General features: G+C 41.2%; 1 protein-coding gene across 1 annotated transcript in view; it reads left to right on the plus strand.

Moving 5' to 3' along the window:
* The first annotated feature begins 5,291 nt into the window (after positions 1 to 5,291).
* DCLRE1C (DNA cross-link repair 1C) overlaps positions 5,292 to 27,110 on the plus strand; it is a 39,060-nt gene continuing 17,241 nt past the window's right edge. Inside the window, exons 1-8 of the mRNA XM_040248989.1 lie at positions 5,292 to 5,518; positions 14,095 to 14,146; positions 18,807 to 18,891; positions 21,331 to 21,390; positions 23,056 to 23,111; positions 24,308 to 24,409; positions 24,810 to 24,882; positions 25,028 to 25,168. Of these exons, the coding sequence (XP_040104923.1) occupies positions 5,410 to 5,518; positions 14,095 to 14,146; positions 18,807 to 18,891; positions 21,331 to 21,390; positions 23,056 to 23,111; positions 24,308 to 24,409; positions 24,810 to 24,882; positions 25,028 to 25,168 (678 nt within the window). The 5' untranslated portion in view covers positions 5,292 to 5,409. The remainder of the gene's footprint in view (positions 5,519 to 14,094; positions 14,147 to 18,806; positions 18,892 to 21,330; positions 21,391 to 23,055; positions 23,112 to 24,307; positions 24,410 to 24,809; positions 24,883 to 25,027; positions 25,169 to 27,110) is intronic.

The following is a 27,110-nucleotide window of genomic DNA, read 5'->3' on the forward strand; positions in this document are numbered from 1 at the left end:
GGACTGATGCTGAAGCTCCAATACTTTGGCCTATGTGAAGAGCTGACTCATTGGAAAAGACCCTGATGCTGGGAAAGATTGAAGGCAGGAGAAGGGGACATCAGAGGATGAGATGGTTGGATGGATCACCAACTCGATGGACATCAGTTTGAGTAAGCTCTGGGAGATGGTGAAGGACAGTATGCTGCAGTCCACGGGGTCACAGAGAGTTGGACACAACTGAGCGGCTGAATGACAACAATGAACATTGGTTAATTCTTTTTGAATTAATGGGTTTATTTTTTGATATATACCCACAAGTGGAACTGATGGGTCGTATGGTATTTTGGATATTGAGAAACTTCCATACTGTTTTCCACAGTGGCTGCACCAACTTGTATTTCCATCAATAGTGTACAAGGGGTCTCTTTTCTCTACGTCTTCACCAGTATTTGTTATTTGTGTTCTTTTTGATGATAGTCATCCTGACCAGTGTAGGGTGCTATCTCATTGTAGTATTAATTTGCATTTCTCTGTTGCTTAGTGATGCTGAGTATCTTTTCAAGTCCCTGTTGGTCATCTGTATGTCTTCTTTGGAAGAATGTCTATTCAGGTCTTCTACCCATTTTTAAATTGGGTTGTTTGGGGGAGGTTGCTGTTAATTGTATGAGCTATTTATGTATTTTGGATATTAACCCCTTATGTTGTTGTTTAGTCTCCAAGTCATGTTTGACTCTTTTGAGATACCATGGGCTGTATAAGTCATATTATTTGCAAATATTTTCTCCCATTTAGTAGGTTGTTTTTTGGTCTTGTCACTGGCTATCTTTGCTGTGCAATAGTTTTTAAGTTTAATTAGGTACCATATGTTTATTTTGCTTTTATTTCCTTTGCTTTAGGGGCAGATCTCCCAAAAAATATTGCTATAATTTATGTCAGAGTATTACACCTGTGTTTTCTTCTAAGAGTTTTATGGTTTCTGTTCTTACATTTAGGTCCTTAATCCATATTGAGTTGTCTTTGCATATGATGTTGTAAAAGAAGGAAATTAGAACCTCTTCTATGTAGCTGTCTGGTTTTCCCAACACCACTGTTGAAGAGACTGTCTTTTCTCCATTAGATATACTTGCTTCCCTTGAGGTAGATTAATTGACCATAAGTGCATGGGTTTATTTCTGGGATTTCTATCCTGTTGCACTGATCTATGAGTCTGTTCTTGTGCCAATACCATATTGTTTTGATGATTGTAGCTTTGCAGTCCAGTCTGAAGTCAGGAAGTGTTATTCCTCCAACTCTGTTCGTTTTTTCTCAATATTGTTGGCTATCAGAGTCTTTTGTGTTTCCACATACATTTTAAAATTATTTGTTATAGTTCTGTGAAAAATGCTCTTGGTATTTTGAAAGGATTGTGTTGAATCTTACATTGGAAATGTGGAATCTTAACCACTGGACCACCAGGGAAACCTCATAGCTACGTAGTGTCTTCTTAATCAGTCATCTCCAATAGAGAAGGAATATCCCTACCAATCTTGTTTACTTTGTTTATATTCTCCTATGTGAGAGAGTGAAAGTCACTCAGTTGTGTCCGACTCTTTGCTACCCCATGGACTATGCAGTCCATGGAATTCTCTAGGCCAGGATACTGGAGTGAGTAGCTGTTCCCTTCTCCAGGGGATCTTCCCAACGCAGGGATTGAACCCAGGTCTCCCACATTGCAGGTGGATTCTTTACCAGCTGAGCCACCAGGGAAGCCCTGCTGCTGTTAAGTCGCTTCAGTCGTGTCTGACCCTGTGTGACCACATAGACGGCAGCCCACCAGGCTCCCCCGTCCCTGGGACTCTCCAGGCAAGAACACTGGAGTGGGTTGCCATTTCCTTCTCCAATGCATGAAAGTGAAAAGTAAAAGTGAAGTCGCTCAGTCGTGCCCGACTCTTAGTGACCCCATGGACTGCAGCCTATCAGGCTCTTCCGTCCATGAGATTTTCCAGGCAAGAGTACTGGAGTGGGTTGCCATTGTCTTCTCCCAGGGAAGCCCTATATACTCTCCAGTTTTTTTCAAATCTATTGAGCTATAATTGAAATGCAATAAATAGCACATATTTAGCAGCATGTAATTCAATAAGTTTTGGCATATGTATATACCTGTGAAATCATGACCACATCAAGTTAATGAACTTGTTTCCTTGTGTACAAAGTTGACTATTGATTGCTTTCTGTCACTTTAGATCAGTTTACATTTTTCTATAACTTTATATAAATGGCATAATGTAGTATGTACTCTTCTTTTGTCTGGCTTCTTTTGCTCAGCAAGGTTATTTTGAGACTCATCCCTTTTGTTTTGTTGTATTAATAGCTCATTCCTTTTCTCTCCCAATTGTATTGTGATATAATTTATATATAACATTGCATAAGTTTAAGGTGAACAACATAATGTCTTGAAACATGTATATGCTGCACCAACATGATCACTACAATAAATCTAGCTAAGCATCCATCACCTCATATAGTTAGTTTTTTTTTCTAGTGATGAAAACTTTTAATATCCACTTTTTCAGTAACTCTCAAGTATACACTGGGCTTCCCTGGTGCCTCAGATGGTAAAGAATCTGCTTGCAATGCGGTAGACCTGGGTTTGATCCCTGGGTTGTGAAGATCCCCTGGAAGTGTGCATGGCAACCCACTCCAGTATTCTTGCCTGAAGAATCCCCATGGACAGAGGAGCCTGGTGGGCAGGCTACAGTCCATGGGGTCGCAAAAAGTTGGACACAACTGAGCAACTAAGCACAAGTATACACTACAGTATTGTCGATTGTAGTTACTATGCTGTACATTCCATTCCATGACTTTTTCATCTTATAACTGGAAGTTTGTACCTTTTGACCACTTTTACTCATCTCCCCCACACCCCTCATCCTTCTTTGGCAACCACCAATCTGTTCTTTGTTTCCAAGAGTTGGATTTCTTTAGATTCCACATATAAGTGAGATCATATAGTAGTAGGTGCCCACTAAATAATAATGGCTAATATTTATTGGAAGCTTCCCTGATGGCTCAGATGGTAAAGAATCTGCCTGCAATGCAGAAGACCCAGGTTGGATCTCTGAGTCGGGAAGATCCCCTGGAGAAGGGAATGGCAGCCCACTCCAGTATTCTTGCCTGGAGAATCCCTTGGACAGAAGAGCTTGGTGGGCTACAGTCCATGGGGTCGCACAGAGTTGGACACGACTGAGTGTCTAATATTTATTGAGCTCTTAGCATTTTCCAGGGCCTTGTGTGGGCTTTATTGTTATCTCCATTTTAAGATGAGAAAACTGAGTTTCAGAGAGGTTACCTTAACCAGGATTACATAAATAGTAGTGGCTCAGATGAAATGCTAATTAGGGCCTGTATTTTCTTTTCTAAAAGAATAGCATAAAACATAGTATGTGTATAATGCAAGTTATTTATATTGTCAGCTGAAAAAAAAGCACAACCTAAATATATGGCTCACTCATCCAGAGAGTACACATTACATGCCTCTGGGCAATGCTTATCCATCTTCACTATTTTCTATGCTATCCTCTTTTTATTCTAACTCTCTATTTGTCTTTATTCTCTTGTACTGTATCCATTGTAGAAAGAATAGGATAAACAAAGGGACAAATAAAAAAATAAGAATATGAGCCATATCAAGACTTGTGGCCAGGAGCTTCATTGTCAGAAGTAGACACACTGGATTCTGCAGATATCAGGCTCAGTGCAAGATCTGGTTTTAGGTATAGACAGCCTAGCCACAGTGTCACCCTCTTTTATCCTATGACAAGCCATCTCATACCAAATCAAATGTGTTGGCAAGATATACTAGCAGAGTATTTTACTCAGAGTAGTGACAATGGTGTGTACTCCTCCCCGCTCCTCTCCCCTTTCTCTTCTTACTCTTCTCCTCCTCAGCACATCATCAGAATCTGTATTTGAATAGAACTGACTGCCAGGGCTGCAGGAATATGCTAATATTCCCTGAGGGTGACATTCTGATTCTTGATTTCCCTGGTTAGAACGAATTGTTACTGGAATTATTCCTACATACCTTGTGTCTCTGTGGAAGCATTTATTTACCATGTTCTGCAAAGGTCTATCTCCAAATTGATTGAAAATGACTTGTAGGCACATCTTAGTCATCTCTGTCATCATGGCAGGGCTTGTACAGTGCTAGCACAAAGTAGTACCTTGCACAATGCTAAGCACAACTCACAGGTGTTGGAGTTGTGATTAAAATAATACTGTGGTGTCTAAGGAGACTTGCTACAAAGGGGGTGCAGGTAATGCTATTGCAACTATTTGGTGAATGTTAACATTTTCACAAGACTTCTCCAATGGCTCAGCGATAAAGAATCCACCTGCAGTGCAGGAGACAAAAGAGTCATGGGTTCCATCCCTGGTTCGGGAAGATCCCCTGGAGGAGGAAATGGCAACCCACTCCAGTATTCTTGCCTGGAAAATGCTATGGACAGAGGAGCCTGGTGGGCTACAGTCCATAGAATTACAGAGTCAGACACGACTGAGCATGTAGGCCCACACAATAATTTAGCAAACCTTTCCATAAAGTTGCTTTGATGTTTAAAAACTCCAGACCTTTCATCTATCACCCTACCATTTTTTTCTTTTATACATCTTTCTAACTTCCAGAAAACAATAACAACAATAAAACATCTCAGAAGACTTGGAGGTTGAGGAGGCTAGCAGTTAAACTCTCCCTGGGATTTTTACTTATCTACCCTAAGATCATGCATCTGAGCTTGATTATCAGAGATTGTGTATTTTATTCAGTTTGGAGATTAGAAATGGAAACTGGGACTAGTAGTTTTCGAATATACCACAAGACTGATACAATTTTCTCACACAGTCTTCACGATTATCCCATAAAGAAGACACTGGGAAGGGACAGAAAGAAGAGAAGCCTAAGCAAGCTTTCAGGAACACAGTGGACAAGAAGGAAGCAGAATGCAGTCCAATTTCAAAGCCAAGCTCGGCATCTCGCTTCGCATCCTTGGATGTAGTCGCCTGCTCTGGACGTTGTCTCCCTTCGCATTCTTGTTCCTGCACAGACCCAGGCAACTCTTCACCAAAGCGACGATGTGTTGTGCCAAGGTATCCGGGAGGAGGCCTACTGCTCGCGTTACAGCCTAGATTCCACCCAGCCTCTCAGCTGTGAACGCAGAGCAGCCCAGGTGGTTGGTTTTAACCCGCAGGTGACGGGAGGCCGGAAATGACAGGAAGCTCTTTGGCACCGCCCACCCCGGAAGCGGAGCTGCTCTGATTGGACTTTGCTGCGCCCGGCCGGCCAATGGTGAGGCGGTGTCAAGTTCCCGGAAGTAGCGGCGCGGCCGGCGGATGCTGGGGCTTCCTTGGCTCACTCGGTAGGCGATTAGTCCGCTAAGGTTGACCGACGCTATGAGCTCCTTCGAGGGTCAGATGGCAGAGTATCCAACCATCTCCATAGACCGCTTCGACAGGGAGAACCTGAGGGCCCGTGCCTACTTCCTGTCCCACTGCCACAAAGGTGAGTGAGCGCAGCGCGTCGCCTCCTCCCGGGGACCCGGGCTGCGTGGGATCGGGCCCCTAGAGGAGGTCACCCATGTCTGGAGAGAGGGAAGGCGAGGGTCTTGCAGGAGGAAGTGCAGGCTTTGGGAGGCCGTGCGAGAAACTAGCTTGGACCTTGTCCCAGCCGGGCTCTTCAGTCTATCCGAGGCTTTATCTCCTCATCCCTCATACTGCGGGATAGAACAGCAACTACCAGTTGCCACTGACCCACGCTACTTTGATCTGCCACAACTGTTCGGTTCTTTTGAAAGCTCTCCCAGTGCCCAATAGTCAGAGGTTGACTGGTATTACTTAATTCTTCCCCCGCATCCTCGGGATTATGTTATGAAGACAAGTGTAGATGAAATTCTGCCATACAGTTCAGTTTAGTCGCTCAGTCGTGACCGACTCTTTGCGACCCCATGGACCGCAGCACGCCAAACTTCCCTGTCCATCACCAACTCCCGGAGCTTGTTCAAACTCATGTCCATCGAGTCGGTGATGCCATCCAACCATTTCATCCGCTGTCGTCCGCTTCTCCTCTTGCCTTCAATCTTTCTCATCATCAGGGTCTTTTCCAATGAGTCAGTTCTAAGCATCAGGTGGCCAAAGTGTTGGTGCTTCAACTTCAGCAACAGTCCTTCCAACGAATATTTAGGACTGATTTCCTTTAGGATGGACTGGTTGGATCTCCTTGCAGTCCAAGGGACTCTCAAGAGTCTTCTCCAGCACCACATTTCAGAAGCATCAGTTCTTCGGTGTTCAGCTTTCTTTATAGTCCAGCTCTCACATCCATACATGACTACTGGAAAAACCATAGCTTTGACTGGACAGACCTTTCTCGGCAAAGTAATGTCTCTGCTTTTTAACATGCTGTCTAGGTTTGTCATAGCTTTTCTTCTGAGGAGAAGCGACTTGTGCCATACTCCTACACACAGATTAGCAGGCATGCAGGCACTGAAAAGTCCTGTCTGTAAGCTTAACGAAGTGCAAGCTCCCCTCATAGATGTTCTGTCTAGAGGTGGGATGCAGGTTTCTTTTATAGAGGGCCAGGTCAGGCAACTAGAATACTAATGTTTCACAGCTGGAAGCTGTTAGGAATTAAGCCTGGCATCACCCCCTAACGATAGGGTCCCAAGGCTAACTGCTCCAGGCAAGGCTGGAGCATCTCTAAAACATTTTAGCCTGTCTCCAGGGCTGGGGTACCTGCTGATTTCACAACCACTTTCCATTTTAACATCTGACATACTGACTAATAGGTCACTAACTTTACCTATGAAAACAGGCTCCATATTCATTGTGCTAATTAGCACAGCCTTGGGCATTGACCAGAGATGAAGCTTAACTGGAGCAGTCTGGAAGCTGCCTCTTGAGTGTGGACTTCCTGAGTAGCTTAAGTAGGATCCCCAACCCCTATTTTGAGGAGTGACTCAGATACTTATTCATGTACAAATCACACCGTGTGATATTAAAGTAAACTGCAAATACCAAAACTTGCCCCTCGTCGTGCGGTTGGTGTGAAGACCAGCTGTTGTCTTGTGTGTGGAATCAGTCACTTTAAGGTAGTGTAAATTGATGAAATTTCTGCTTTGGGGAAATGCCTCTGCTTTCCAGCTCTCAGCTCCTTTTTTCCCCCTCTCTTTAATGAGAAAAATCTGGACCTCCTTTCCTGATTCACTGAAGAGCATAGGAGCCTCTGTACAGTCTTTCTGCGACTTGATAAAATTTTTGTTTTGCCTTGTTTTTCATTGGGAATTCACTGCTGGGTGAGAATATTTTTACCTTTTCTGTTGAGTCTCCACGGGAGGTGTCTGAACTCACATGTGGTAGCCACAATGAAAGAATAGATTCAGGGCTTGGCCTTCGTATTTTGCAGTAGCGAATTTGGAGAAAGAATTCATATTCATCTAAAGGAATTTGTATGTTTGCTTGTTTTTGTATTTATATGTGTATTTATATTTTTACTTATTTTTTTAATTGAGGAATAGTTGTGAAATCATCACTAGTTTGTACGTTAACGAAGACTCTCCTGTCCAGCACTTTGTAATAACTTTTCCTATTCTATGATCCCACGTAGGTCTGTTTTCCCAATAAGGATGTAGACTCATCAAGGGCAAGAACTCTCCTGCTTTCTGAGGTTTGCCACATTGCCCACTGGTGGTTTACAACCATTTTGGGAAACAGATTTCTTTGGATGTGTTATGGAGTGACTTGTACACTGCACTCCCCCACCAAAATCCAAATTCAGATACTGAGTCCCTAACTCCCAGTGTGGCTGCATTTGGAGAAGGGACTTTTAGGAAGTGATTAAGGTTAACTCCAATGTTCTGGAAAATTCCATGGACAGAGGAGCCTGGTGAGCTACACTGAATGGGGTCGCAAAGAGTTGGACACAAATGAGTAACTAACTCCTGAAGGTTAAATGAGATTGTAAAGGTGAGGTTCTAATTTGATAGGATTGGTGGCCTTAGAAGAAAAGGAGGAGAGCTCGCTCCCTCCATATGCACAGTGAGACATAGCAAGAACATGGCTGTTTGTAAGGCAGGAGGAGAGGCATGCCCAGAAACCAGTCTCGTCACCTTAATCTTGAACTTTAGCTTCCAGAAGTGTTAGAAATGCATTTCTGCTTAATGCAGACCCTGATATTTTGTTATTGCAGCCTAAGCTGAGTGACACAGGATGTCTGACAAGACCTATGGCCTCTTGTTAACACATGCACATACACTGTTAGCATCACATCTTGATGAAAGTTAAGGTGGGCCATGGACCTGCTTGATGCTTGTTTATGGCCCATCTGGAATCCAATGCTGTGCTCAGGGCAGACTTGACTAAGCACCAGTGAGGCCTGGAGGACAAGAGAGGACCCATAGCCTTAAGAGAGTGGCCCAGAGTGGGGAGGACCCCTTCTGGAGACAACTTAAGATGATTTATTCTGGTCAAGGAAAACAAAAAAGGCCCTGGAAAAGAGATTCTGGGTGCAGTCCTTGTTGTTGAGTTGCTCAGTTGTGTCCAACTGTTGTGACCCCATGGACTGTAGCCTACCAGGCTCCTCTGTCCATATGATTTCCCAGGCAAGAACACTGGCGTGGGTTGCCATTTCCTCCTCCAGGGAATCTTCCTGACTCGGGGTCAAACCTGGGTCCCCTGCACTGCATGCAGATTTTTTACCGCTGAGCCACTAGCATCACAAAGTAAGCTCATCCAAGTTCCCTTGACTGCCCATGAGGAAGGAGCCTGGGGTGGTGGGCTGGACTGTCTTGATGGAACAGGGTGCTGCCCACTGAATTGGTTTGGGAACATGGAGCAGAGTCCTGAGTCAGCCTTCCATTTGTCATGACTCAAACAGTTTAGAAACTACATAACAGGGAGTCCTGTTCTGGGATGTGCTCATGGTCCTGAAAAGCCTGGACCAGCAGTGACGTGAGGAGATGACCCTCTGAGGGCAGGTGGATGTCCTGTAGAGGTATGTGTTTGGTCAGTGTCGGCCACGTGAGGGGTGGTGATGGCCTTATTTTCATTAGTTTAAGGATCATTACATACAAATTTGAGGGGCTGTGTGTTGGTAGTTCAGTTGCTCTGTTGTGTCTGACTCCTTGCGACCCCATGGACTGCATCATGCCAGGCTTCCCTGTCTATCACCAACTCCCAGAGCTTACTCAAATTTATGTCCATCAAGTTGGTGATGCCATCCAACCGTCTTATCCTCTGCCGTCCCCTTCTCCTGCTGCCTTCAATCTTTCCCAGCATCAGGGTCTTTTCCAATGAGTCAGTTCTTCACATCAGGTGACTAAAGTAGTGGAGCTTCAGCTTCAGCATCAATCCTTCCAATGAATATTCAGGACTGATTTCCTTTAGGATGGACTGGTTGGATCTCCTTGCTGTCCAAGGGACTCTCAAGAGTCTTCTCCAACACCAAAGCATGAATTCTTTGGTGCTCAGCGTTCTTTATAGTCTAGCTCTCACATCCATACATGACCACTGGAAAAACCATAGCTTTGACTAGACAGACCTTTGTCAACAAAGTAATGTCTCTGCTTTTTAATATGCTGTCTAGGTTGGTCATAACTTTCTTCCAAGGAGCAAGTATCTTTTAATTTCATGGCTGCAGTCACCACCTGCAGTGATTTTGGAGCCCAGGAAAATAAAGTCTGTCACTGTTTCCAGTTTCCCCATCTATTTGCCATGAAATGATGGGACTGGGTGCCATGATCTTAGTTTTTTGAATGTTGAGTTTTAAGCCAACTTCTTCACTCTCTTCTTTCACTTTCATCAAGAGACTCTTTAGTTCTTTGCTTTCTGCCATAAGGATGGTATCATCTGCATATCTGAGGTTATTGATATTTCTCCCAGCAATCTTGATTCCAGCTTGTGCTTCATCCAGCCTGGCATTTTGCATGATGTACTCTGCATATAAGTTAAATAAGTAGGGTGACAATATACAGCGTTGATGTATTCCTTTACCATTTTGGAACCAGTCTGTTGTTCCATATCCAGTTCTAACTGTTGCTTCTTGACCTACAAACAGATTACTCAGGAGGCAGGTAAGATGGTCTGGTATTCCCATCTCTTTAAGAATTTTCCAGTTTGTTGTGATCCACACAGTCAAAGGCTTTGGCATAGTCAATAAAGCAGAAGTAGATGTTTTTCTGGAACTCTCTTGCTTTTTCCATGATCCAGTGGACATTGGCAATTTGATCTCTGGTTCCTCTGCCTTTTCTAAAACCAGCTTGAACATCTGGAAGTTCAAGGTTCATGTACTGTTGAAGCCTGGCTTGGAGAATTTTGAACAATACTTTGCTAGCGTGTGAGATGAGTGCAATTGTAGGGTAGTTTGAACATCCTTTGGCATTGCCTTTCTTTGGAATTGGAATGAAAACTGACCTTTTCCAGTGTTGATAGTGAATAGGGTAATTAGATATTTTTCTTGTGGGTTATTGCCACGCTATTTAACATTGTCTCCCCAACAACCAAGCTTGACTGTCTTTGCTCTCATCAGGGGTGGTAATGGGCAGTGTTTACATAAATGCAAATGAAAGTCAGTTTTGGTAAATGATTTGAGGAGGAAATGACTTTCAAAATAACCAATTTAGTTATAGTTTTAAGTAAAATTAATTTCCAGCAGCATTTATGTGTTAACCTTAAAAGAGCTGAAAAAAAGTTATATAGAGAGAATACTTTTGTTTTAATTAGCTTTAAACTTACTAAACTTATTATCAGCTTTTAGAAAACTTATAATGAAGATTGTTAATTTGTGGTTAGACAGCAATTTTATGGCTGAAAATATCCTTCATGCATGTAAACCAGTTTTCTTTATCCATTCATCCACTGATGGACACTTAGGTTGTTTCCATGTCTTGGCTGTTGTAAATAACAGTGCAGTGAACCTGGGGTGCAGATATCTTTCTTCAGATAAATACACAGATTTGGAACTGCCAGATCATATGATAGTTCTGTATGTTAATTTTTTGAGGAAATTCCATATTGTTTTCTATAAAATGGGCTGCACTAATTTACATTCCCACCAACAGTGCACAAGGGTTCCCATTTCTCTACATCCTTTTCAACATTTGTTATTTTTCTTTTTGATAATAACCATTCTAATGAGTATGAGGTAATATCTTATACTGGGTTTGATTTACATTTCACTGGTGATTAGTGATGTGGAACATCTTTTGATGTGCCTGTTGGCCATCTGTATGTCTTGGGGAAAATGTATATTTAGATCTGCCCATTAAAAAAAAATCACTTTGTATTGATCATTTGTTTATTTTTGCTTTTGGTGTCAGATTGAAAAAAATAATCATCAAGACCCATATCAAGTAGCTTACTGCCTGTGTTTTCATCTAGAAATTTTATGGTTTCAGATCTTACATTCAAGTCTTTAATCTGTTTTGAGTTAATTGTTATGTATAGAATAAGACAGTGGTTAGGTTTCATTCCAAGCTTAGCAACAAAGACCCAGCACAGCCAAAAATAAAAAAGTAAAGATTATATATATATATATATAAACAACTATGGATTTGGGAGTAATTAGTCTTAAATTTTGAGGCGGGCATGGTAACCCACTCCAGTATTCTTGCCTGGAGAATTACATGGACAGGGAAGCATGGCTGGCTACAGTCCATGGGGTCACAGAGAGTCAGACACAACTGAGTGCCTGACATTTTCACTTTTTATCATAAATTGACAGTATATATGTGGGTTTATTTCTGGGGGCTTATTATTCTGTTTTGTTGATCTATCTATGTGTTTTTATGCCAGTACCATACTGTTTTAATTACTATAGCTTTGAAATACATTTTGTAATCAGAAAACATGTCTCCAGTTTTGTTCTTTTTCGAGACTACTTTGGCTATTTGGAGTCTTTTGTGGTTCTATACAAATTTTATGATTATTTGAACTTTTTCTATGGATAATGTCAATGGAGTTTTGGTATTGGTTACATTGAGCCTGTTGATTGCTTTGTGTGGTATGGACAATTTAACAATATTGATTCTTTCAGTCTATGAACATGGAATAGCTTTCTATTTATTTGTGTCTTCAATTTATTTTATTAATGTCTCATAGTTTTAAATATACAAGCCTTCATTTCCTTGGTTAAGTTTATTCCTAGGCATTTTATTCTTTTTGATGTAGTTGTGAATGTTTACTGAGAGCTTGTTACATATGGCTTTATTATATTAAGGTATGTTCTATCTGTACCTGGTTTATTGAGATTTTTTATCATAAATGTATATTGAGTTTTGTCCAGTGCTTTTGTGCATCTGTTGAGATGATTCTATGATTTTTATCCTTCATTTTGTTAATGAGATTATCACATTGATTGATTTGTGGATGTTGAACCAAGTTTGCATCCTTGGAATAAATCCCACTTAACCATGGTGTATGATCCTTTTACTATATTGTTGAATTCTGTTTGCTAATATTTTGTTGAGGATTTTTTATTCTATGTACATCAGGGATATTGGGCTGTATTTTCTTGTTTGTGTGTGGTGTCCTTTTCTGATTTTGGTATCAGGGTAATACTAGCTTCATAAAATGAGTTCTTTGAATGTTTGTAGAATTCAGCAGCAGAGTCATCAGGTCTGGGACTTTCATTTGTTGGATTTTTTAAAAATTACTGATATTAGAAAGGGTATTTAATATCCTTACTAGTAATCAGTCTGCTCAGATTTTCTGTTTCATTGTGATTTAGTCCTTCTAGGTTGTATGCTTCTAGGAATTTATCAGTTTCTTCGAGGCCGTCCACTTTGTTGGTGTATAACTGTTCATAGTAGTCTCTTACTCTTTCTCTTCTGTGGCATCAGTTGTAATAACTCTTCTTTTATTTCTGATTTTATTCATTTGAGTCCTATGTGTATCTCTCTTTTTCGTTGGTGAGTCTAACAAAGACTTGCCAATTTTGTTTATCTTTTTAAAGAACCAGCTGTTAGTTTCATTGATTTTTCTCTGTTGCCTTTTTAGTCTCTATTTCTTTGTTTTTGTTCTAATTTTTGTTATTTCCTTCCTTCTAATAGTTTTGGGCTTTGTTATTTTTCTAGTTCCTTGAAGTGTAAAATGAGGTTGATTTATCTTAATTCTTGAGGTAGAGATTTATCACTTGCACTTCCCCCTTAGAACTGTTTTTGTGCATCCCACATATTTTGGTATGTTTTATTTCCATTTTCATTTGTTTCGAGGTATTTTTGAATTTCTCTTTTGATTTCTTCTTTGGCCCATTGGTTGTTCAGTAGTGTGTTGTTTAATCTCCATATATTTGTGAATTTTCCAGTTTTCTTGTAATTAATTTTTTTCTAGTTTTATACCATTGTAGTTGGAAAAGATGCTTGATATGATTTTAATCTTCTTAAATATATTGAGACTCACTTTGTGGCCTCTTATGTGTATGTCTTGGACAGTGTTCCCTGTGCATTTGAGAAGAATGTGTGTTCTATTGCTTTTGCATGGAACGTTCTGTATATATTTGTGAAGTTCATCTACTCTAATGTTCGTTTAAGTGCAGTGTCTCTTTATTGATTTTCAACCTAGCAGTCACAGTTGGCTGAGAAGTTAATGAAACTCTTCTTATTCTGGCCTAAGCCTGAATGGTTTCCTCAAGGATTCCATGGAAGCAAACTTGAATTTCCAGATGGACTAACTTAGTAACTGGAATTGAAGGGGTTAGAGAGAGCATGGTCCAAAGAGGTTGGATTGAAATAAAAGAGAGTAGAGGAAAATGATGAAAGCAGTTCCAAATGAGACCCTGGTCATGCAGTCTTCTGTGGCTACTGCAAGTGATTTAGACTCTGCCCTAAGATACAGAGGCTCATTCTCCTTTAAAGTGGCTTCTGTTGGCTCAGAGATGGTCAACTTTGGTTTTTCTTGTTCTATTTTCAGTGGATTCTTCACTTGCAGAAGCAAGAGCTCATACAAATCAATGCTCTTATAAAAGTGAAACTCTCATTTATTTTCTCTTAAAAGGAAATTGATAAACAACAGACAACTCAGTTTCCCTGGGTCAAGGAATCATCTGAAAAAATAATGTATTTATGATATCTAATTCTTTTATGTTTTCAGATCATATGAAAGGATTAAGAGCCCCTAGCTTGAAAAGAAGGTTGGAATGCAGGTAATTTTTTCTTGCTATTTATTTGTGTGTGCTTTTTTAAGTAAAAGTTTTAATTGAGCTGTAACATCTACATAGGAAAGTACTCACATCATAAGGAAACAGTCTGATGAACTTTCACAAGTAAACACATGTGTAGCTTCTGCACAGCCTGAGAAACAGAACAGCAAGCACCTGGTACAGAGCTCTGCCCCTCCCCCACGCAGTCTTTCCCACTCACAGATAACCTCGCTTCTGGCTTCTGTCGTCACTGTTTAGCTTTTGGTTATAAAATCAATTCTATTTTATAGATGAGGAAACTGAGGAACCAGAGGGGTTAGATTAGTTGCCCAAGGTCACACAGCTAGTAATGTGGCAGGACCAGGATTCCCACCAGTTCTGTTTGATTTTAGAGCCGGTATATTAGTTATCTATTGCTATGTAACAAACTACCCACAAGCTCAGTGGCTTAAAATAACCCTAATCCTTATTACCAAATTCAGACTTAAATTGAAGAAAGTAGGGAAAACCGCTAGACCATCAGGTATGACCTAAATCAAATCCCTTATGATTATACAGTGGAAGTGAGAAATAGATTTAAGGGCCTAGATCTGATAGACCAGAGTGCCTGATGAACTATGGAATGAGGTTCGTGACATTGTGCAGGAGACAGGGATCAAGACCATCCCCATGGAAAAGAAATGCAAAAAAGCAAAATGGCTGTCTGGGGAGGCCTTACAAATAGCTGTGAAAAGAAGAGAAGCAAAAAGCCAAGGAGAAAAGGAAAGATATAAGCATCTGAATGCAGAGTTCCAAAGAATAGCAAGAAGAGATAAGAAAGCCTTCTTCAGAGATCAATGCAAAGAAATAGAGGAAAAGAACAGAATGTGAAAGACTAGAGATCTCTTCAAGAAAATTAGAGATACCAAGGGAACATTTCATGCAAGGATGGGCTCGATAAAGGACAGAAATTGTATGGACCTAACAGAAGCAGAAGATATTAAGAAGAGGTGGCAAGAATACACAGAACAACTGTACAAAAAAGATCTTCACGACCTGGATAATCATGATGGTGTGATCACTCATCTAGAGCCAGACATCCTGGAATGTGAAGTCAAGTGGGCCTTGGAAAGCATCACTATGAAAAAAGCTAGTGGAGATGATGGCATTCCAGCTGAGCTATTTCAAATCCTGAAAGATGATGCTGTGAAAGTGCTGCACTCAATATGTCAGCAATTTGGAAAACTCAGCAGTGGCCACAGGACTGGAAAAGGTCAGTTTTCATTCCAATTCCAAAGAAAGGCAATGTCAAAGAATGCTCAAACTACTGCAGAATTGCACTCATCTCACATGCTAGTAAAGTAATGCTCAAAATTCTCCAAGCCAGGCTTCAGCAATATGTGAACCGTGAACTTCCAGATGTTCAAGCTGGTTTTAGAAAAGGCAGAGGAACCAGAGATCAAATTGCCAACGTCCGCTGGATCATGGAAAAAGCAAGAGAGTTCCAGAAAAACATCTACTTCTGCTTTATTGACTATGCCAAAGCCTTTGACTGTGTGGATCACAATAAACTGTGGAAAATTCTGAAAAAGATGGGAATACCAGACCACCTGACCTGCCTCTTGAGAAATCTGTATGCAGGTCAGGAAGCAACAGTTAGAACTGGACATGGAACACCAGACTGGTTCCAAATAGGAAAAGGAGTACATCAAGTCTGTATATTGTCACCCTGCTTATTTAACTTCTATGCAGAGTACATCATGAGAAATGCTGGACTGGAAGAAACACAAGCTGGAATCAAGATTGCCAGGAGAAATATCAATTACCTCAGATATGCAGATGACACCACCCTTATGGCAGAAAGTGAAGAGGAGCTAAAGAGCCTCTTGATGAAAGTGAAAGAGGAGAGTGAAAAAGTTGGCTTAAAGCCCAACATTCAGAAAACAAAGATCATGGCATCTGGTCCCATCACTTCATGGGAAATAGATGGGGAAACAGTGGAAACAGTGTCAGACTTTATTTTTGGGGGCTCCAAAATCACTGCAGATGGTGACTGCAGCCATGAAATTAAAAGACGCTTACTCCTTGGAAGAAAAGTTATGACCAACCTAGATAGTATATTGAAAAGCAGAGACATTACTTTGCCGACAAAGGTCCATCTAGTCAAGGCTATGGTTTTTCCTGTGGTCATGTATGGATGTGAGAGTTGGACTGTGAAGAAGGCTGAGCGCCGAAGAACTGATGCTCTTGAACTGTGGTGTTGGAGAAGACTCTTGAGAGTCCCTTGGACTGCAAGGAGATCCAACCAGTCCATTCTGAAGGAGATCAACCCTGGCATTTCTTTGGAAGGAATGATGCTAAAGCTGAAACTCCAGTACTTTGGCCACCTCATGCAAAGAGTTGACTCATTGGAAAAGACTCTGATGCTGGGAGGGATTGGGGGCAGGAGGAGAAGGGGACAACCGAGGATTAGATGGCTGGATGGCATCACGGACTTGATGGATGTGAGTCTGAGTGAACTCCGGGAGTTGGTGATGGACAGGGAGGCCTGGCGTGCTGCGATTCATGGGGTTGCAGAGAGTCAGACACGACTGAGCGACTGAACTGAACTGAATCATGTATTCTGTCTATATTCTGTTTCTGAGGGTCAGGAGCTCTGACAGGGCATAGTGGGGATGGCTGGTTTCTGCCTGACTGGGTATTATATGGGGCTGACGTTACGTCATGGAGGCTTATTCATTCAATGTCTGACACCTGGGTTAGGCAGACTCAAACAGTCGGGGCCCTTTGGGTATCTCCACCTCTAAAAATATCTCTTCAGCATAGTGGTTTCAGGATAGCTGGAGTTTTTAAAGGAAAAAAAAGTGTACGTCCCAAATGAGAGCTGTGTTAGTTGCTCAGTTGTGTCCGACTCAGTTTTGCGACCCCATGGACATAGCCTACCACGTTCCTCTGCCTTTGGGATTCTCTAGTCAAGAATACTTCAGTGCGTTGCCAGTTCCTTCTCCAAGGTATCAATCCACCCAGGGATTGAACCTAGGTCTCCTGCACTGCAGGCAAATTCTTGACCATCTGGCCACCCGAGACCTATAAAAGAGAGCTAGCGGCAGCCATATTGTCCAGAGATCTAGACTCGGAAGCCCTACAGTATTACTTCCATCACATTCTGTTGGTTCAGGTTCAAGGGGAGGTCAACACAGACCCCTTCTGTCAATGGAAATTCCATGACCATTTTGTTAAGAGGACCGTGTGTGGTTGGGGGGAATATATGGTTAATGGCCATCTTTGGAAAGTATGATCTTCCATAGACTACATTCCTAACCTCTAAATTGGAGTGTCCGGACTCTTTGTGACCCCATGGACTAATACAGTCCATGGAATTCTCCAGAGCTAGAATACTGGAGAGGGTAGCCTTTCCCTTCTCCAGCGGATCTTCCCAACCCGGGAATTGAACCGGGGTCTCCTGCATTGAAGGCTGATTCTTTATGGCAGAAAGCGAAGAAGAAGTAAAGAGCCTCTTGATTGAAGTGCAAGAAGACAGTGAAAAAGTTGGCTTACAACTCAACATTCAGAAAACTAAGATCATGGCATCTGGTCCATGGCAAATAGATGGGGAAACGATGGAAACAGTGACAGACTTTATTTTTTTGGACTCCAAAATCACTGCAGATAGTGACTGCAGGCATGAAATTAAAAGACACTTGCTCCTTGGAAGAGAAGTTATGTCCAACCTAGCATATTAAACCTCAGCATATTAAAAAGCAGAGATAGTACTTTGCCAACAAAGGTCCGTCTAGTCAAAGCTATGGTTTTTCCAGTAGTCATGTATGGATGTGAGAGTTGGACTATAAAGAAAGCTGAGTGCCGAAGAATTGATGCTTTTGAACTGTGCTGTTGGAGAACACTCTTGAGAGTCCCTTGGACAGCAAGGAGATCCAAACAGTCCATCCTAGGGGAAATCAGTCCTGAATATTCATTGGAAGGGCTGATGTTGAAGCTGAAACTCCAATACTTTGGCCACCTGACGTGAAGAAAGACCCTGATGCTGGGAAAGATTAAAGGCTGGAGGAGAAGGGGACAACAGAGAATGAGATGGTTGGATGGCATCACCGACTCAATGGACATGAGTTTGAGTAAACTCCAGGAGTTGGTGATGGACAGGGAAGCCTGGCGTGCTGCAGTCCATGGGGTCGCAAAGAGTTAGACACAACTGAGCAACTGAACTGAACTGAAACTGGAGTGTTGAAGTTTTAAAGTTTGTCATGAAATTGATTTCTTCCAACTAAAAACATAAGTGGAACAGATTTATATGAAGTACAAGGCAGATGTCTTCTGTCCCCTTGCGCCTTCTGCAGAGGTAGTTTATCCACGTATCTCTCCAGACACAGCTGATCCTGTAAAATGCATGTCTTTAAGATGAGAATGGTGAGGACCAGCCTTTGAGGAGGTCAGAGGGCCCCATCCAATCTGTCCTCTGCTTCTTCTCTGTCGCTTTACACCATCATGGGACTGAAGTGGTTGGACTCTTGGGTGCTGGGAACAATTCTAATACATTTGTGTTAGCACAGTTTCTGATTTATTTGAGACAACTGACACACATTGAAACATATTTCCTAGTCACCCAGATGGCAGCTCATTTTGAATTGCACTCAAATGACTTTTTTCTTTTGTCTTTTTTCCCCAGCTTGAAGGTTTGCTTATACTGTTCACCTGTTACTAAAGAGTTGTTGTTAACGAGCCCAAAGTACAGGTTTTGGGAGAAACGAATTGTAAGTTTTATTTTTTGAATGACACTAATTCTTTTTTTCAAGTGGGAAATATTTTTCAAGGTGTATTGAACAAAATATTGTCATTATTCAAAGCCCACTTTCTCACACAATGTATTTATCCACAGTAACCACCATGTCAATATTTATCCTTTGCAATTCATTAGTTTAGAAGAAGTTGACATTTTATTGTTGTTGATTTTTCTTTCTTGTCCCCCAACATGTTGACCTAGATGCTTAGTTTTGTCTAATCTCACAAGCTGTCTTGCTGAGTTGCATTTTAATGCTTTAAAATGTAAATTGTTTATTGACAGAATTAATAAACCTTTTATTTAGATCATGGAATAGATTAGGAAAAATAACACATCTTATGGTTTATAATAAGAAAAATAAACATAACATGATTTATAATAAATAACTGAAATAAAAGTAGAATGGATAATTTTGAATCTGGCCATATAAAATGGATCTCTCCAATAGAAAGTTATAGTAGAGGGGAGAAAAACAAAGCATGGTATGAAAATGTGAAGATGGCAGGCAAAGTTATAACAGTAATTGCTCTAAATATAAATGGATTTATTTCAACTTTTGACCAGAAGACAAATTCTTGATTTAGGTTAAAAAAAAATAGATCCCCAAGTTTTGGTCTACAAGACATATAGATAACATTAAAGGAAAAGTTCAGGTTGAAGTGGGGGGAAAAAAAAGGGAAAAGATATACTGAACAATTAGAAACTAAAAATGCCAGAGTAGCAACTATTATATCACGCAGAGAGTTGAAGGCAAAAAATATCATTAATTTCAAAGAGTGTGTTTTTACTATTCAAAGAGACAACCTCTTAAAAGTATCAAGAAGATGCCACTTTGTGGTTGGGGAACTAAGATCCTACAAACTGCAAGGTGCAGCCAAAAAAAAGAGAGAAAAGGTATCAACATATATGCAACTAACAAAATAGCTTCAGACCAGTTATAATAGTCCCTGATCACTCAGTGACTGATCAGAGAAACAACCGACAATGAGTAGATAGAATTAGGGGTCATTATATGGATTAAACCATCAATAATTGGGGGAGCTAGCAGAGAGTTCCGAACTAGAGTCTGTTTGATGTCTCACTGCTGGCAACTTTCAGCTCCCATGTCTGCCTTTCCCTTCTGCCCTACCTGTGGGCAAACTGATTTTTTTAAAAGTCTACACCTTCCTTGGCACCTACATGGCATTCCAAGATGCAAGCCCAGGCCCACCCTGTAACCACAGTAAAAACCAGGACCACTCACTCCCATTTTCTCAGGCCACACAAGCCACTTTGTCCCTGCCTGGGTTCCACCCTACGTACCATAGAAAATAAACTACCACAGAAAATAAAAAGGAAGATGAATAAAAGTAAAAGCTGGTCTGTAGAGAAATAAACTTCTGCCAAGACTGAAAAAACAAAGATGTGTATAAAAATAACAAATGATATAAAGGAAAATAACTTAATGAACAGCAGTGCCTTGTTTTGAAAATTAATATAGTATATTTGATGATTTAGATAGAGTGGATAAATACCTGGAAAAGTAAGAAAATCCAAAATTGAGGCAGGAAAAGGAGGAAAATCCCAAATTGGGGCAAGAAAAGTAGACAACTTGAATAAAGAAGTAGCCATCAAAGACATAAAGCAGTTTTCAAAGATCTCTTCTTCAAAAAAAGCCCAAGGCCCAGATGGTTTTATCTTGCCTTTTGCCAAATGTTCAAAGAACAAATAATCCCTACTGTAGGAGAGAATAAAAAGATAAGTTGCTCAACCTCATGGGAAAAAAGGCCATTTCTATATGAGCACATGTGAACATCCTAATCCTGAATCTAACAGTATTAAAAAAATAGTACATCATGAATACTGTGTGTTTAATCCAAAAATGTAAGGTTATTTTCACACCTGAACCTCACTGTAGGTATTATGACATCAGTGGACTAAAAAGAAAAATTATCTTCATTCATCAACTACTTACTGAATGCTTCTCTGTGCTGGTTGCCATTCTATAAAGTGTGCGGATAGCTTTCTTGAATCTGTGAATCAGCCCAATACATCACAGACTGATGGCAGACTGTGTTCTGCAGCAGAAAATCTAAATACAAAGAACATGTGACTGTATGTTGTAAAGACTGAAGTTCAATGGGGAGAAGGGGGGAAATTGAATTCATAGTAGAAATGCTGTGTCTGAGGATGTACAGGTTTGTAAGGCATCCAATATATACGTATTGCCACATCAACCTCAAGAAAGGTGTAATTTTAACTTTATCATGTTTTCAAGCTGTAAAACTGTTTTTATAGTGAAATCAGAAATTGTTCCACCGAGAGTCTGTAATATCTCTTAGTTCCCTTTCTGTGTTTAGATGGCAAAGGCATAGAAAGTCATGAAAGACTGTGTACAATATGATATATACCTGATGTCTTATTTTAATAGGTATCAATTGAAATTGAAACTCCTACCCAGATATCTTTAGTCGATGAAGCATCAGGCGAGGTAACTAAATATTAAATATTGTATTTCTAAAAATTGTTATTTAGCATTAGATGATTATCTTTCGCCTTGATTTTGAATGTTCATTTAGCCAGAAATAAAATTTATAGTAAGTGAATGAGTTTGTAAGAAAAAAAAGTTTGTGATATATTTGTTTTCTGCATCTAAGGGACTGAACATTTCTTCTATCCAATTTTAAGGACAGAACTGCTTCTGTTAGTGCCACATGCTAGTGATAGGAGTGCCATAGTAATGGTATGACTACTGTGTAGTATGACTGTCACATGTATTAAGTTTATTATAATGTTAGGTATATAGAACAGTGTTTAATGTTTTTGCAGCAAATTTATGTATATTGTGATTTTTTTCTGAATCATTTTCTTATTCAAGAAAAAGACATTGTTCAAGTGGATCTCGTTTATTTTTTTGTCCTTAAATTCAGACGCAGGTACTTTTATGTTGCATTCATTTTTTTTTTTTAATAGTAACTAGGATTGCAGACCCACCACTTATGTATGTATTTATTTTTATCTCAAATTATACATTGGGCTGGGAGGTATTTTCCTGTCTTACAGCAAATACAGTTAACACTTGTTATGTAGCCCAATTAGAACCTTTGTTGACACATTTAAATCTGAAGAGTGTCTTTGGTGGTGTGGCTGTCATGGGACAGGAACGGATTTTTCACATGTCCTCCCTGGAGGAGATCAGACACTGAAGTACTTTTACAGTAACTGTTCCAAGGGAGAGGGAAGGGATGGCCTGAAACCTTCCTGAATGCCATCCTGAGCTCCATTAGCTGGCACTTTGGGGAGATGCTCTCAGTCCCTGGCAGCCTGTGTTAGTGAATGGCTTTCTCAGAATTGGGTAGCAGTCAGCAGGTGGCCCCCAGTGGTCAGAGTCCTGCCGCCCCACTCTCTCACACACTGAGGCTTGTGTGTTTGTCTCCAGTTCCAACCAGTGGGAGAACCTGTTTTAAAGGGGCCTGGGGAATGAACGATGTCAAACAACTGGAGGAGTTAGCATCATGGAGCATAGCTGATTAACACTGTTGTGATGGTTTCAGGTGAACAGCGAAGGGACTCAACCATACATACACATGTATCTATTCTCCCCCAAACTCCCCTCCCATCCAGGCTGCCACATAACATTGAGCAGAGTTCCCTGTGCTACACAGTAGGACCTTGTTGGTTATCCATTTTAAATACAGCATTGTGTTGATGTCCATCCAAACTCCCTAACTATCCCTTCCCTTCCCCCGATTCTTCCCCAGTGGTAACCATAAGTTCATTCTTTAAGTCTCTGAGTCTGCTTCCGTTTTATAAATACGTTCATTTTTATCATTTCTTTTTAGATCATGCATGTAAGGGATGTTATATGATATTTCTTCTCTGCCTGACTTCTCTCACTCAGTATGACAATCTCTAGGCCCATCACTTCATTTCTTTCTGCCCAAGAGTGGAAGTGCTGTGTTGCATTGGAACTCTACTTTTAACCATTTGTTTTGTGAATGAGGATTCCACTTGTTTCCAGGATTTGGAGAGTGGGGAAAGGATCAAGATATAGCACGTTCTTGAGAAGTACTTGTGTACCTTCTACTCAGGAGGGCTTTGTTTAGCTGGGTCCTAATGATGACTTCTATTATTATTTATTTTTGTTTCTTTTTAGAAGGAAGAGATTGTTGTGACTCTTTTACCTGCTGGTCATTGCCCAGGATCAGTTATGTAAGGGGGTTCATCTATTTTGCCCATTTATTTTGTGTTGTTATGTATTACATTTGTAGAAATAAACTTGTAGGGTCTAGAAAATAACATGTCCCAGGAGATTTGCTTCTTGTAATGGCAATTCCTTTAACCTTCATTTCCAGGGTTAAACTAGGGGGGACTGGGGCACAGGTCAAGTTTGAAACGTGACTTTCTTACAGTGGAAGACTTCAGTAGCAATCTTTCCATGGATTTTGCATTTTCTCATCATATCGATCTTTTTCTCCGTGAGTAGGGGTGATCTCTGTATACAGTCGAAGGTGCTGATGCATTTTAGGGGACATCTCTTGCAAACTCAGCGATATCTCCATCATGTTATTTTTTCCCTCTTTGGGAAGACATGACAGCTGAGGGTTCAGTGTGGTTTAACACTTTGGGAATTACATCAGCACCGTACCACAGTGGCTGTGTTTGGCAGGCAACATGGGCTATGGATTTAGTATATATTTGTATTTAGTATATATTTAGTGGGCTTCCCTGGTAGCTTAGCTGGTAAAGAATTCACCTGCAGGGCTTCCCTGGTGGCTCAGTGATAAAGAATCTGCCTGCCAATGCAGGGGACACAGGTTCGATCCCCGGTCTGGGAAGATCCCACATGCCACAGGACAACTAAGCCCATGAGCCACGACTACTGAGCCTATGCTCTGCAACAAGAGAAGTCACCTCAATGAGAAGCCTGCAAACTGCAACTAGCGAAAGCCCATGCAGCAAGGAAGACCCAGCACAGACAAAAACAAATAAAATTTTAAAATTATATATATAAAAAAAAGAATTCACCTGCAATGCAGCAGACCCTGGTTTGATTCCTGGGTCGGGAAGATCCTCTGAATAAGGGATAGGCTACCCATTCCAGTATTCCTGGGCTTCCCTGGTGGCTCAGATGATAAAGAATCTGCCTGCAATGTGAGAGACCCGGGTTCGATCCTTGAGTTGGGAAGATACCCTGGAGGAGGGCATGCAACCCACTCTAGTATTCTTGCCTGGAGAATCCCCATGGACAGAGGAGCCTGGAGAGCTATAGTCTATGGGGTCGCAAAGAGTCGGACACGACTGAGTGACTAATCACAGCACATATATTTAGTATATGGATTTAGAATAAATGTATTAGAATTCTGTATGAGACTTAGAAGCCACTGAGATCTTTTTTTTTTTTCCAGGTTTTTATTTCAGGGCAACAATGGAACTGTCTTGTACACAGGAGACTTCAGATTGGCTAAAGGAGAAGCTGCCAGAATGGAGCTTCTGCACTCTGGGGGCAGGTACTGGGCTTTGTGGAGTTCCGGAACCTAATGACTGCATTGTTTTAAAGGTTTTATTGTTTGTTTCTCCCCAATAAATACCAGCCTTTGTTTCTCTTAGAAATCTAACTGGATTATAATAATATTTGTAACAGAAAGGCACATTTTTCCTCTTGAAATGAGCGGATGGTAACATTCCATGTGTTGATCAAGGTGGTAATTACATGAATTGGTCTAAATTCACTGAACCATATATGCAAGAGCTGTATTATTTCATCATATGGAAATCATTTCCCAACAAAGTTGATACAAAAAAAAAAATACAAATGACAGAACAAACTGTAAAATAACTGAAAGTGTAGGCTTCATATTTTATTTCCCGTGAAATGAGTCACACCCCTTGTTTCAATTTTGTTTTCAGAGTGAAAGACATCCAGAGTGTGTACTTAGACACAACTTTCTGTGACCCAAAATACTATCAAATTCCCAGTCGGGTACGTCTCCCTGGAGCACAGCTGTATTTCTTAAGAGGGTGGTTTGGGGAGTAACAGATGGGATGTCCATTGTTCCTGTTGCCGTGGGTATCTGGGAAGCCTGGGCGTGGAGCAGTGTTAACTGCCTTTGAACCTTCCTGCCCAGGAGGAGTGTCTGCGTGGAATCATGGAGCTGGTCCGAAACTGGATCTCACGGAGCCCCTACCACGTGGTGTGGCTGAACTGCAAGGCTGCCTATGGTTATGAGTATCTCTTCACCAACCTCAGCGAGGAGTTTGGACTCCAGGTACCTGACAACTCTTTTCTTTTCTGTTGCTCTGAGCTTCCATCCTCCGTCTCCTCCCCTTCCTCATGCCCGCTCCCAGCATCCCCCAGACTGAAAACCATAACAGATGGATACAGTCTTTAATTAGTTAATTTATTTTTGGTTGTGCTGGGTCTTCGTTGCTGTGTGGCAAGTGGGGCTCCTCTTCATTGCGATGCATGGGCTTCTCATTGCAGAGGTTCCTCTTGTTGTGGAGCACAGGCTCTGGGGCATGCAGCCTTCAGTAGCTGTGGTGCACAGCCTCGATAGTTGTTGCGCGGGCTTAACTGCTCCATGGCATGTGGAATCTTCTTGGATCAGGGGTCAAACACGTGTCTCCTGCATTGGCAGCTGGGTTCCTCACCACTGAGCCACCAGGGAAGCCCTGAACACAGCCTTTGTCATCTTTGTTTGCTTCCTCTTGGGAGAATTGACAGTGGGAAGAGCCCTTTGGTGAGAAGTCCCCTAAAGGATGTATTTTTTTTTTCAAAATTGCGGGTCATGAAATTTAGTGTTTGTGACCAGCAATGAGAATTCACTTGAACTAGGAGATATCTGAGGGGGTTGCCTACGGTTAAGAGTATTCACTGTCATGTGAAAATTTACGTCAGGAATCAGATACATGCCTATCTAGACCTTCCTTGAGTGAACCACAGGGCTTTGTCCTGCTAAGTCCATTGCTTATCATTAAGTCAAAAATTCCTTTAATAGCCAAGACCCATTGAACATCATAGCTTAGCCTCATCTACCTGAAATGTGCTCCAAACACAGATTAGCCTACAGTTGGACAAAACCGTCTAACACAAAGCCTATCTACAATGAAGTGTTGGGAGTCTCGTGTAACTTATTGAATGCCATTAAGTGGACACACAACCATTCTGGTTTTCACTTACAGCATTCAATAAGTGTGTGAGTTGTTCACCCTCGTGATTGTGTGCCTGACCAGGGGCTGCAGCTCTGCCTCTGCCCAGTATCCCGAGAAAGGAGTATGCCACAAATTGCCAGCTTGGGAAAAGATCACAATTCAAAAACGTATTTCTTACTGGAGATCATGGTCGAAAGTGTATGGAGAATACTGTCCTGGGGCACTAAGCCCCTTCCCCTTGAAGGAAACACGTCAGGTCAGGCTGGGAGTCAGTATTCACCTGTCCCTTCCATGGGAGCTGAGTGCTGGGCTTTTGGGAACCCCGGCAGTAAGGTGAGCAGAGTGACTCCTTCTGGCAGTGCCCACGACCCCTGAGAAAAGATGGATTTTTGGTGGTGGCTCTGAACAAAACAAATGCTGGAATGAGTTGGACGTTTAAATTCTGCTTCATTTGGCATCTTTTATCGATCCTCTGGTTAACAGACTTCTGCCATGAATTTAACACTTATATACAACACAATTTAGTAAAACTAAAATGGTTTAGTGCTTTTACATTTGAAATTTAAACAATTTCTGTTGCTCTCCATAAGTCTTACTTCCTAAGTCCTTCTTTCCTTAATTTCTTCCTTCCTTAAGTTTTCCTGTCCAGATATTTTTGGCATAAAGCTCCCAATTCTCCATTTGGGGACAGATTTGCTTTCATTCTGAGATTGTGGTTCCTATGTGTTTTTGGTGTTAAAATGGCCTTTTAAATAAAAATCACAGTTATTATATGTTGTGTGTGTGTGCAAACTTGTGTATTTTAGTTTGCTTTTTTCCCCCTTCATGTCCTTTCTTGGCAAAATATAAAGCTAGCCATCACCTGTCAATCCTGAATTTATTTTGTGAATTTCAGTGGTGTGTGAAATCTCTAAGACTGGAAGCTCCAGCTCAGAGGCCTGGCAGGGAGAAACCCTGGGCCTAGGAGGTGCCCAGGGATGGTGGAGAGGAGTCAGGTCCTAGGAAGGTGACCCTGGAGTGAGCCCTCTTGCAAAGTCTCTTAATCCCTCTGTAGGGAAC

Source organism: Oryx dammah, unplaced genomic scaffold, assembly GCF_014754425.2.
Source record: "Oryx dammah isolate SB20612 unplaced genomic scaffold, SCBI_Odam_1.1 HiC_scaffold_10, whole genome shotgun sequence".
Classification (NCBI taxonomy): domain Eukaryota; kingdom Metazoa; phylum Chordata; class Mammalia; order Artiodactyla; family Bovidae; genus Oryx; species Oryx dammah.